The sequence below is a fragment of the Panthera onca genome, chromosome X (assembly GCF_046562875.1).
Source record: "Panthera onca isolate mPanOnc1 chromosome X, mPanOnc1 haplotype 2, whole genome shotgun sequence".
Taxonomy (NCBI): domain Eukaryota; kingdom Metazoa; phylum Chordata; class Mammalia; order Carnivora; family Felidae; genus Panthera; species Panthera onca.
The window spans coordinates 68565728-68578510 of record NC_138357.1 but is presented as its reverse complement, the minus strand read 5'-3'; the positions used below and the strand labels follow the sequence as shown (position 1 = coordinate 68578510).

At 35.8% G+C, this 12783-nt stretch overlaps 1 protein-coding gene across 1 annotated transcript in view; it reads right to left on the bottom strand.

Annotated features, from left to right (window-relative positions):
• Window positions 1-779: 779 nt before the first annotated feature.
• ABCB7 (ATP binding cassette subfamily B member 7) overlaps window positions 780-12783 on the bottom strand; it is a 163161-nt gene continuing 151157 nt past the window's right edge. The window contains exon 16 of the mRNA XM_081793471.1: window positions 780-3367. Within this exon, the coding sequence (XP_081649597.1) occupies window positions 3152-3367 (216 nt within the window). The 3' untranslated portion in view covers window positions 780-3151. The remainder of the gene's footprint in view (window positions 3368-12783) is intronic.

Sequence of the window (12783 nt, the reverse complement as noted above, 5' to 3'; positions counted from 1 at the left end):
AGAGGGTCTACTGAGCTCCTTACTTCACCATTCTGGAAATCTCACCCTTCAATATATTTTTAAACTTAACTTCTGAGTGGAAATGTGGTCCAGCAAAAAGAGAAATGGAGAGGTGTCAAGAGCCAGGATTTTCATTCCAACTTGGCCTCTAGCAAGCTGAGTGACTTCACTTGAAATTCAGTTTCCTCATTTGTAGAAAAAGGAAATTGTATTAAAGACCTCTACATTCCTTCCAACTCTAAAATCCTATGATTTTATGAAGGTGAAATGGAATAGAAAGTAATTAGTGAAAAAAAATTCTTCTGTAGCTGTGTGAGAACAGGAAATAATAAAATAATCCACTGCTTTTTTTAAACCAAAACTGTTCCTGCTTGTTTTTAATTAAAACAAGCACTTCATTTCCAACTTTAATCAAAATGTTACCTTAATGCATGCTTTACAGTCAAGAAATTTCTTCACCCCAAAGGTTTCCTTTCTAACCATTAGAACTGAAAAACTTGGGGCAACGGAAAGTTGCCTTTCACTGATTGGTCATCAAAAATATGACAGCTTAATGCTAAGTGAAAGCACTACAATTTAATACCATTTTACCCATATTATGAATTCTGCAATTACTTTCTCTCTGAGACAAGTCCAAGTTTTCACCTTCTGCATAAGGCTCTAAGGCCATACTCCCAAGAGTGTCTATTAATTATCCATACTTATTTCGAATATGTGAATGACAAAATATCAGTTCTCCCTATGCACCACAGAAAAGAGATGCTTCACTGGGCCACCCATTTCTAGTCACAAACACATAGTTTATTTAGTAATAATTATCTGCACAAATTGTTATAACAATAAAACTGTGATAAAGAGTCTCTCTTTCTGAGTAGTTTTGTCTTACTAATCAGTTTTAACCTGTTTATTTGACTTAATATTGTCATTTAGTATAGTTTATATTCAAAATCTATATACTCAAAGCAGGGGGAGAAAGGACTTTATATAATTTAAGAAAACTGCCAATGCAAATATATTTCAAACCTTTCAACTACTAATCCAAGACAGAATATCCTATGATAAAGCTACAAGGTATATATAAATTATGAATATATATTGGCAAAAGTTGCCACTCATGGACACATCCAGCAATTAGGAAGAATGAGAGCAAGATGGCAATATGGACAAAGTGAGCCAGAACCAAGTAATCATAAATCTTTAAATACCTTGCCCTTAAAGCAAAACTTATTTTTAAACTAACCATCTGTGCCAACCAATCATTGTCAACAGCTAAAGGGAAAAGGCAAAATATTTATCTTAAGGTGTATTATAGATGCAGATCCCTGTAGAGGAAACGTAAATGCATACTTTGAGTTTGTCCAAATGCCAAGGCCTCTTTCTGGTTCTCACAGCTGACCCTTAGACATGAACTGTTCAATAATTTCCAAATCAGCTTATCTGCTCACCAAGATATTTCTATGTTAAAAACCTTCAGGAAGGCATTTGGCTCAAATGATTTCTATGATTCCCTTTCTATGATTCCCAAATTTCCCTAGTTTCAACTTAATTGTTGTAAGCTGGGATTCCCTTAGGAAGAAAATATATAATCTTTAAAAAAAAGGAATATAATAAAACCCTATCATCTTACTCCATTTTCAGAGCCCATATTCTAAAACTGTAGATTATTCATTTCAATCCATTAAAAAATAGTTTCAACACTGATTTAAAAATTTATACTTTATAACGTCTTATATGAATATGTATTGTAATGTAAAATTATGAATATACAATATTGTAATGTAAAATTATTATGCTATAATAAATGCCCCTTTTCTTGATGTTTCTTAGTGAATCATCCTAGGAAGGTTTTCTTTCATTTTGTCTATTATTTCACTGTATAGAACCATCTTAATATGATGAAGTTAAGAGAAAAATATTTAAGATTTATTTAATGGCCCTTACAATAACTGTGTTTTTCAGGTAATTCAAGTTTTCATTAGCTGAAAATACTGGTTAATGACCACATGATCCAATGGTCTAGAGACACCTCTAATCATATGAACAGATAATAGCTTCTTCAAAAATAAAAGAAGCTATTCAAATTGGAAAACAGAGGAGCTTCTAAGTGAATATTTACCAACATTTTATTCATTACTTCTAGCAGGTAAAACTTGATTATTTTGTTTGGGTTCTTCCTTGTTATGTCACACTTAAAGGAACTTATTACATTACTGAAAAAGGAAGGGAAAAATCTTGTAATAAATTCTGAACTGTCAACACAGATTCAAGTCCTGATCACCTAGAGTACATATACATAAATCTTCTCCTACTTACCTAAAGGTCATTAATAATTTTTAAGTGGTTGTTGCTTTATCTACATGTGTGAGCATGTGCACACACACACACATGTGCATGCATACATTCCATTTAGTTTGTTTGTATAACTTTAGACAGCAAAAGCACTATAGTTAAGATAGAAATAAAAAAGGGAATTAACTTCCTAAGCTTTTTAGATATTCCCAGGATGACAACTGTCAAATTACATCAGGGTTTTAAGTATTTAAAGAGAATGGCATAAATTTTGGTTCAAAACAAAATCAATGCCTCATTTGGATGAAAAAATAAAATTCCCATGACTAGGAATGCCAGTTAATGATGAAGAACATTCTACATACATACATGAGAATTAAGGAAGGTTTTTCTTCCAAAAGATACAGTGGCAAATACTTTTAAAAACACCCTTTCTATAATTGTAGTATTTCAGTGGGGAGGGAGGCAGAGAAACTACCCTCTTTTGTTGTTTAAGAAATGGATAATTTCCATCTAAATTATCAGCATAAAGGAGATTTAAAAAGCTACAAAAATTTGGAAGCCAATATAATTCATCTGGTTATGGGTATCAAATGGCTATTAGGCCGCAAAAATGGAAATGGGGTAAAGTCAAATAGTAACAAAAACTATGTTTTGGGTACAACTAAGGCAGTAACAAGGAAATAATCTTGGAATAAATATAGATGTCACATTAAACAGACTGTGAAAGATGTAAAACTCAAATTCCTTTTCAAATAAATCTTATCTAAACGAACAATTATAGAAAATGGGAATGTAGGATTTTTTTTAACAAAACAATTCTGCTTCAGTGCAAATGTGTCAAAAAAATGTCTCATGCACCTTAGCAGGAACAGTTTCCACAGCCTTTTACACTGTTGACAATTTCTTCTTGTAGTTTCTTCCTTTCCTCCTCTTTGGACATATTTTCTTCCTTTGCATCCCATTTGGGGTTATCATGGTTCTGTACACGACTGCTCTGTGTGTGCCACATTTCTGAATAGATACTGCCAGGGTTAGCAAGCAAACCATGGTGGGTACCACGTTCAGCTATCTTACCCTAAAAACCAAAAGCAAGAGAAACATAGAAAAAGGTCATATAACTAGCATAATAACTGAAAATACACAGTACTTTCTAACTAAGGATTTTTAAGGATTAGTATTCGTTAAAATACCTCTCCCAATTCCTCATCCATAGTACAAGTAGAAAAAATGAGGTACGAATGCTTTCTTCACTGTTAAGCTATTAGCCCAGAAAACAAACAAAAAGCTATGAAATCCTATGTATTGTAAATCACTTCACTCAAAAGAAATAAAATTCTAAACCAATTTGACAATCTCATATTAAAAAATACAGATAATAAAAAACAAAATAAAATTCTAATGTTCCATTTTTCATTTTGAAGGGAAGAAAAGGAAGGTGAAAAAAATTTAAAGGCAATTATAATTGGTAAATATTTAATCAAAAGCACTGTTATTTATTACAGGGACTTAAAAACAGTATCTTGAAATACTTGTGTGTACTTTAAAATAAAAAAGATTTCTCCAAGAAAAGCTTACTTCTTCCAGTAGCTATTTTTGTGAACAATGGATATTAAACTTAACATTGCACAGATTTGGTATAGATTCCAAACTCTTATCTACAATTAGTCTCTTGACAGCTACTGTTAAACATGCTGGGAGACAAAAGGAATTTTGTCACTTTTACTGGTACTCCTGGTTATAGGACCTTTACAAATACACCCTTAAGCAAAATAACTAAAATTTGTTCCCACATCTGAGTGTTTAATTTAAGGCTCTTTTATTGCTAGCTAGGCAGTTTAAAAAAGAACTGTTTTGTTCAGCTATTTAATTCCCTAGGATTATGAAGAATGTAGTCTCAACCTTGGTATATGTGGACCACTTCACTGGTACAAAACTCCCCATGGATTACATACACGTAGAACCTGATGTGGCGTTCAATCCCATGACCTTGGGATCATGACCTGAGCTGAAATCAAGAGTCATATGTTCAAACAACTGCACCACTCTGGCACCCCTATTTTCTAGGCCTTTTCACTGAACAGTTAGGAATTTTATCATCATCTTGAATTCATGCTGATAATTCTGCTCCAGTATAACATTACAAGGGTGCTCCTTTTCTCCCATTCCCTATTTGTACTCTTCTCCCAAGTAAGACCACTGTTTTCTAACAACATCAATATATTTACTCACAAGCTCAGTCTTAAAATATACACAAAATAGTTTCAAAATGGCTACTCCTATACCAATATCAATAACACTTATTATTAGGTTCAAATTTTGAGTTATTTTTGTCTTATGTTCCACTGAGGTTAAATAATCAAAATGATGTGTCCAACAGTTATTTGGATTGTTTTTCCTTTGCATATTTATGTTATGAATTTGTTATGCAGTTAGTTTCACTTTTTTCTGCTTGTAATTACTTCCTATATTTCCCAATCCTTGTTGAGTTTCAATATTTTAAGTATATAAAAACATTACCATGGTTCAAAAGTAAAAATAATGTAAAAAAGGAGTTAAGATGGCAGTGTAGTAGGAGGACAATAGGCTTGCCTTGTCCCTCAAACATAGCTAGATAACTATCAAATCATTCTGAATATCTAAGAAATTGATCTGAGGATTGACAAAACAAAATGTACAACCAGAGGGAGAGAGAAGCCCACACCGTAGAAGGTAGGAGGTGTGGAGATGTGGTTTGTTGGAGAAATGAGTTTCAAGTGCTGTGGAGTGGAGTCGAGAGAGGAGTGCACAGGGGATCACACAAGGAAAATACTTCCTCAAAGGCACTGACTGGGAAAATGAGAGGGGCTGACTTTGGTGAGGTTTTTCAACCAGTGGGGCTCAAAGACTGAAGTTTTAGAGGTCCTTGGTGTGGCTGGTATAGAGCTCTGAGGATGTGGCAGTGCTCTTGTAAAGAAGGCAGGCAGGTAACCTGGGGGCAAATGGCATGATCTGAAGATCTCTTGAGATACTCCCCTTTCTTGGAGCCATCTGAGAGAGGTGGTATTGCCTCTCTAGGGACAAGGAGCCAGCAGACAACACAGAAGACACCAGGGAGTTCCTTAGGGCAGAGATAAAAGAGCTTAAAACCAATCAGGCCAAAATGAAAAATATAATAATCAAGATTTGAAACTGACTTGATGCAATCACCACAAAGATGGAAGAAGCATTGGAATGAATACATGATACAGAAGATAGAATTATGGAAAATAAGGAACCTGATCAAAAGAGGGAAAGAAAAATCTTGGATCATAAAAGTAGACTTATGGAACTCGGTGACTCGTTGAAATGTAATAACATTCACATCATAGGAGTCCCAGAAGAAGAAGAGAGAAAAGGAGGCAGAAGACTTATTTGAGGAAATTATAGCTGAAAACTTCCCTAGTCTGGAGAACAGACTTCCAAATCCAGGAGGCACAGAGAACTCCATCAAAATCAACAAAAGCAGGCAAACCACAATACATACTGTACTTAAACTTCCAAAATATAAGGAAAAAATCCTAAAAGCAGCAAGAAAAAAGAAGTCCTTAACTTACAAGGGAAGACAAATAAGGTTAGCAGCAGATCTCTCCATAGAAACTGCAAGCAAAGAGGGAGTGGCATGATATATTCAACATGCTGAATGAGAAAAATAGGCAATCAAGAATACCCTATCCAGCAACGCTATCATTCAGAAAAGAAGGAGAGATAAAGAGTTTCCCAAACAAATACTAAGGGAGTGTGTGACCACTAAACCAGCCCTGGAAGAAATATTAAAGGAGACTCCTTGAGTGGGAAAGAAAGACCCAAAGTGGCAAAGGCTATAAAAGAAAAAATCTCCAGAAACAACAAAAAGTTAATATCAATAATTCATATCTATCAATGAATTCAAATCAATAATTACTTTGAATAAAAATGGACTAAATGCTCCGATCAAAAGACACAGGGTATTAGAAGGGATAAAAAAAACCAAGCCCCCTCTATATGCTGCCTGCAAGAGAATCATTTAGAACTAAAATCTGCAGACTGAAAGTGAGGGGAATGGAAAAACATTTATCATGCAAATGGATGTCAAAACAAAGCCAGGGGCTCCTGGGTGGCTCAGCTGGTTAAGTGTCAGACTTCAGCTGAGGTCATGATCTCACAGTTTGTGAGTTTAAGCCCTGCATTGGGGTCTGTGCTGAGAGCTCAGAACATGGACCCTGATTTGGATTTTTTGTCTCGCTCTCTCTCTGTCCCTCCCCTGCTCGTACTCTCTCTCTCTTAAAAATAAACATTAAAAAAATTTAAAAAACGAAAGCTGGAGTAGCAATAATTGTATCAGACAAACTAGATTTTTTTAACCAAAGACTGTAAGAAGAGATGAAGATAGTAAGAAGATGAAGATAGTAAAGGTGTCTATCCAACAAGAAGATCTAACAATTGTAAATATTTATGCCCCCAACTTAGAGGCAACCAAACATATAAAACAATAACAAACACAAACTAACTCATGGATAATAATAAAATAACAGTAGGGGACTTTAACACCCCACTTACAACAATGGACAGATCATCTAAGCAGAAAATCAACAAGGAAAAAATGGCTTTGAATGACACACTGGACCAGGTGGACTTAACATATATTCAAAACATTTTAACCTAAAGCAGCAGAATACACAGTCATTTCACGTACACATGGGACATTCTCCAGAACAGATTAGATACTAGGTTACAAATCAGTCCTCAACAAGTACAAAAGGATTCACATCATACTATGGGTATTTTCTGACCACAACATTACAAAAGCTGAAGTCAACCACAAGAAAAAATTTGCAAAAACCACAAATACATGGAGGCAAAACAACATGCTACTAAACAATGAATGGGTCAACCAGGAAATAAAAGAAGAAATAAAAAATATACATGGAAACACGGCAGTCCAAAATCTTTGTGATGCAGCAAAAGCAGTCATAAGAGGGAGTATATAGCAACACAGGTCCACATCAAGAAACAAGAAAAATCTTTTTTAATGTTTGTTTATTTTTGAGAGAGGGAGAGACAGACAGACAGAGACACAGTGTGAGTAGGGGAGGGGCAGAGAGAGAGGGAGACACAGATTCTGAAGCAGGCTCCAGGCTCCAAGCTGTCAGCACAGAGCCTGATGTTGGGCTCAAACTCATGAACCATGAGATCATGACTGGAGCTGTAGTTGGGTCTGATGTTCAACTGAATGAGCCACCCAGGTGCCCAAAGAAACAAGAAAAATCTTAACCCTATCTTACAGTGTCTAAAGGAGGTAGAAAAAGAACAACAAATGAAGCATAAAGCCAGCAGAAGAAGGGAAATAATAGTGATTAGAGCAGAAATAAATAATATAGAAACAAAAAACCAGCAGATCAGATCAATGAAACCAGAAGATAGTTCTTTGAAAAAAATAAAATTGATAACCGCCCCCCCCCCAAGCCAGATGTATGAAAAAGGAAAATGAAAGGACCCAAGTGAATAAAATCACAAGTGAGGGAGAAGAAATCACAACCAACACCACAGAAATACAATTATAAGATAATATTATGAAAAATTTTATGGCAACAAATTGGGCAGTCTGGAAGAAATGGGTAAGTTCCTAGAAACATATAAACTATCAAAACTGAAACAGGAACAAACAGAAAACTTGCACAGACTAATAACCAGCAAAGAAATTGTATCAGTAATCAAAATACCCCAACAGACTAAAGTCCATGGTCAGATGGTTTCACCGGGGAAATCTACCAAACCTTTAAACAAGAGTTCATACTTATTCTTCGTAAACTATTCCAAAAAGTAGAAATAGAAGGAAAACTTCCAAATTCATTCTATGAGGCCAGAATTATACTGATTCTAAAACCAAAGTCTCAACTAAAAAAGAGAACTATAGGCCAATATCCCTGATGAACATGGATGCCAAAATCCTCAACAAAATACTAGCAAATTGAATTCACTGGCACATTAAAAGAATCACCATAATCATGTGGGATTTATTCCTGGGTGCAAGCATGGCTCAGTATTCCCAAATCAGTCAATTTAATACACCACATTAATAAAATAAATGATAAGAACCATATGATCCTCTCAACAGCTATAGAAAAAACATTTGACAAAGTACAGCATTCATTCTTGATAAAAACCCTCAACAAAGGAGGGATAGAGGGAACATACCTCAACATCAAAAAGGCCATACACAAAAACCCCACAGCTAATGTCATCTTCAATGGGGAACAACTGAGAGCTTCCCTTCTATATTCAGGAACAAGATGGGGATGTCGACACCAATGTTAGTTAACATAATACTTGGAAGTCCTAGTCTTAGCAAACAGACAAGAAAAGGAAATAAAGTGCATCCAACATGACAAGGAACAAGTCAAACTTTCATTATTTTCAGATGACATGATACTTGCAGAAAACACAAAAGACTCCACCAAAAAATTGCTAAAACTGATACACCAATTCAGTCAAGTCATAGGATAAAAAATCAAGGTACAGGAATCTGTTGCATTTCTACATACCAATAATGAAGTAGCAGAGAAAAGAAATCAAGGATATCAATCCAATTTACAATGGCACCAAAACCCATAGGATACATAGGAATAAATCTAACCAAAGAAGCAAAAGATCTATACCCTGAAAACTGTAAAACACTGATGAAAGAAATTAAAGATGACACCAACAAATGGAAAGACATTCCATGCTCAAGGACTGAAAGGACAAATACTATTAAAATGTCTATACTACCCAAAGCAATCTACACATTTAATTTAGTCCCTATCAAAATATCAGCACCATTTTTCACAGAGCTAAAACAAGAAACCTAAAATCTGTATGGAAACATAAAATATCCCAAATAGCCAAAGCAACCTTGAAAAAGAAAAACAATGTTGGAGGCATCAAAATTCTGAACGTCAAGTTATATTACAAAACAGCAGTGATCAGAACAGGATGTTACTGGCCCAAAACCAGACACATAGATCAATGGAACACAATAGAAAACCCAGAAATGGACCGGCAACTGTAAGGTCAACCACCTTTGACAAAACAGGAAATATCCAATGGAAAAAGGACAGTCTCTTCAACAAAGATGCTGGGAAAATTGGACAGCAACATGAAGAATGAAAATGGTCCACTTTGTTACAGCATACACAAAAATAAATTCAAAGTGGATGAAAGACCTAAATGTGAGACAGGAAACCATCAAAATCCCAGAGGAGAACACAGACAGTTAACCTCTTTGACATCAGCCATAGCAACACCTTACTAGGTATGTCTCCTGAGGCAAGGGGAAAAAAAACCCAAAAGTAAACTATTGGGGCCTCACCAAGAAAAAAGGCTTTTGCACAGTAAAGGAAACAATATAAAAGGCAACCTTTGGAATTGGAGAAGATATTTTCAAATGACATATCTGAGAAGGGGTTAGTATCCAAAATGTATAAAGAACTTATCAAACTTAACCAAAAAACAAATAATCCAATTAAAAAATGGGCAAAAAAGACATGAAGAGACTTTTCTCCAAAGACGTATAGATGGCCTACAGAAACATGAAAAGATGCTCAACCCCATCAGGGAAATACAAATCAAACCTATAATGAGGTATCACCTCACACCTGTCAGAATGGCTAAAACAACTGGTGTTGACAAGATGTGGAGAAAGGGGTACACTCTTACACTGTTGGTGGGAATGCAAATTGGTGTAGCTGCTATAGAAAACAGTATGGAGGTTGCTTAAAAAGTTAAAAATAGAAATATCCTATGACCCAGCAATTGCACTACTAGGTTTGTATCCAAAATATACAAAAATACTGGTTCAAAGGGATACATGCACCCTGGTGTTTATAGCAGCATTATCAACAATAGGCAAAATATGGAAAGAACCCCAATGTCCATTGACTGATGAATGGATAAAGAAGATGTGGTATATATGTATACACAAACACACACCAGTATTACTCAGCCATCAAAACAAATAAAACCTTGCCATTTGCTATGATACAGATGGATTTAGAAAGTATTATGCTAAGCAAAATAAGTCAGAAAGACATATACCTTATGATTTCACTCACATGTGGAATGTAAGAAACAAAACAGATGAATATAGGGGAAAGAAGAGAGGCAAACCATAAAACAGACTTAACTAAAGAGAACAGAGATGCTGGAGGGGATATGGGCAAGGGTTTGGGTTAAATGGGTGATAGGTATTAAGGAGAGCACCTGTGGTGAGCATACCTTGTATGTAAATGATGAATTACTAAATTCTACTCCTGAAACTAATATTACACTGTATGTTAACTATGTGGAATTTAAATCAAAACTCGAACTACAAAAAATATATATAAAAAAGTATAATCAGGAGAGTCACGTTCCATTTCCTATCTCTTTTTACCCCTTTCTCTCCCCACTCTGTAAGTAGTCAATTTCTTTGGTTTCAGTTTATGTTGCCTGAGAGGTTTTTTTTTTTTTTGCCAAGAGTTTATTTGGCATTGAAACACAAAAAATAAAGGCTTTAGTATATTTTATATTAATCAGACTATTAAACACTTCTGAATAGCCTTCTTATAATAATAATATCCATGACCATACCTCTAAGCCACTCAAAAGATTATGAATCATTAGATATTAAATTTTTTTCAGAGCAATTTAGGATATTCTTTTTTTTGCGATTTGTATCTATCTATCTATCTATCTATCTATCTATCTATCTATCTATCTGAGAGGATGAGTGGTAGAGGGGCAGAGGGAGAGGGAAACAGAATCTTAAGAAGGGTCCATGGCATGGAGCCTAATGCAGAGCTCGAGCTCAGGAATTTGAGATCATGACCTCAGCTGAAATCAAGAGTCGGATGTTTAACCAGATGAGCCACATAGGAGCCCCGTATTTTGCAAGTTTTTATAATATAATTGGCATACAATGTCATATTACTTTCATGTGTATGACACAGTAATTTGATAATTGTATACACTACTCAATGCTGGCCATGGTAAATGTGGTCACCATTTGTTACCACAAGGCATTTTATAATATTATTGACTGTATTACTTATGCTGTACTTTTCATTTCTGTGACTTATTTATTTTATAACTGGAAGTCTCTACCTCTTAATTAAAGAACAAACTGGTAGTTGCCAAAGGGGAAGTGGATAAGAGGACAGGTAAAATGAAGTCGATTAAGATGTTAAGAACACCCTGAGTTTCTTTGTTCCTTTTTTTCCCATCCTTCTTGCAAATGGCAGCATAGATTTTCCATTGTTCTTTCATTTAACAACATATGTGGAACTCACACCATATAAGGCTCACTTTACTTTTCTTAATAGCATTTGCCCCTATTTTAGAAATGCTTTATTTTCCATGACCTGTGATATTAATATTTTTAAGTTGTCTTATGTTCTGTGCATTGTCTACATTTTCTACTGAATTCTTTTTATTTTTTTTAATATGTGAAATTTACTGTCAAATTGGTTTCCATACAACACCCAGTGCTCATCCCAAAAGGTGCCCTCTTCAATACCCATCACCCACCCTTCCCTCCCTCCCACCCCTCCCCCCCCCATCAGCCCTCAGTTTGTTCTCAGTTTTTAAAAGTCTCTTATGCTTTGGCTCTCTCCCACTCTAACCTTTTTTTTTTCCTTCCCCTCCCCAATGGGTTCCTGTTAAGTTTCTCAGGATCCACATAAGAGTGAAAACATATGGTATCTCTCTTTCTCTGTATGGCTTATTTCACTTAGCATCACAGTCTCCAGTTCCGTCCACATTGCTACAAAGGGCCGTATTTCATTCTTTCTCATTGCCACATAGTACTCCATTGTGTATATAAACCACAGTTTCTTTATCCATTCATCAGTTGATGGACATTTAGGCTCTTTCCATAATTTGGCTATTGTTGAGAGTGCTGCTATAAACATTGGGGTACAAGTGCCCCTATGCATCAGCACTCCTGTATCCCTTGGGTAAATTCCTAGCAGTGCTATTGCTGGCTCATAGGGTAGGTCTATTTTTAATTTTTTGAGGAACCTCCACACTGTTTTCCAGAGTGGCTGCACCAGTCTGCATTCCCACCAACAGTGCAAGAGGGTTTCTGTTTTTCCACATCCTCTCCAGCATCTATAGTCTCCTGATTTGTTCATTTTGGCCACTCTGACTGGCGTGAGGTGATATCTGAGTGTGGTTTTGATTTGTATTTCCTGATGAAGAGCGATGTTGAGCATCTTTTCGTGTGCCTGTTAGCCATCCGGATGTCTTCTTTTTTTTTTTTAATTTTTTTTTCAACGTTTTTTATTTATTTTTGGGACAGAGAGAGACAGAGCATGAACGGGGGAGGGGCAGAGAGAGAGGGAGACACAGAATCGGAAACAGGCTCCAGGCTCCGAGCCATCAGCCCAGAGCCTGACGCGGGGCTCGAACTCACGGACCGCGAGATCGTGACCTGGCTGAAGTCAGACGCTTAACCAACTGCGCCACCCAGGCGCCCCC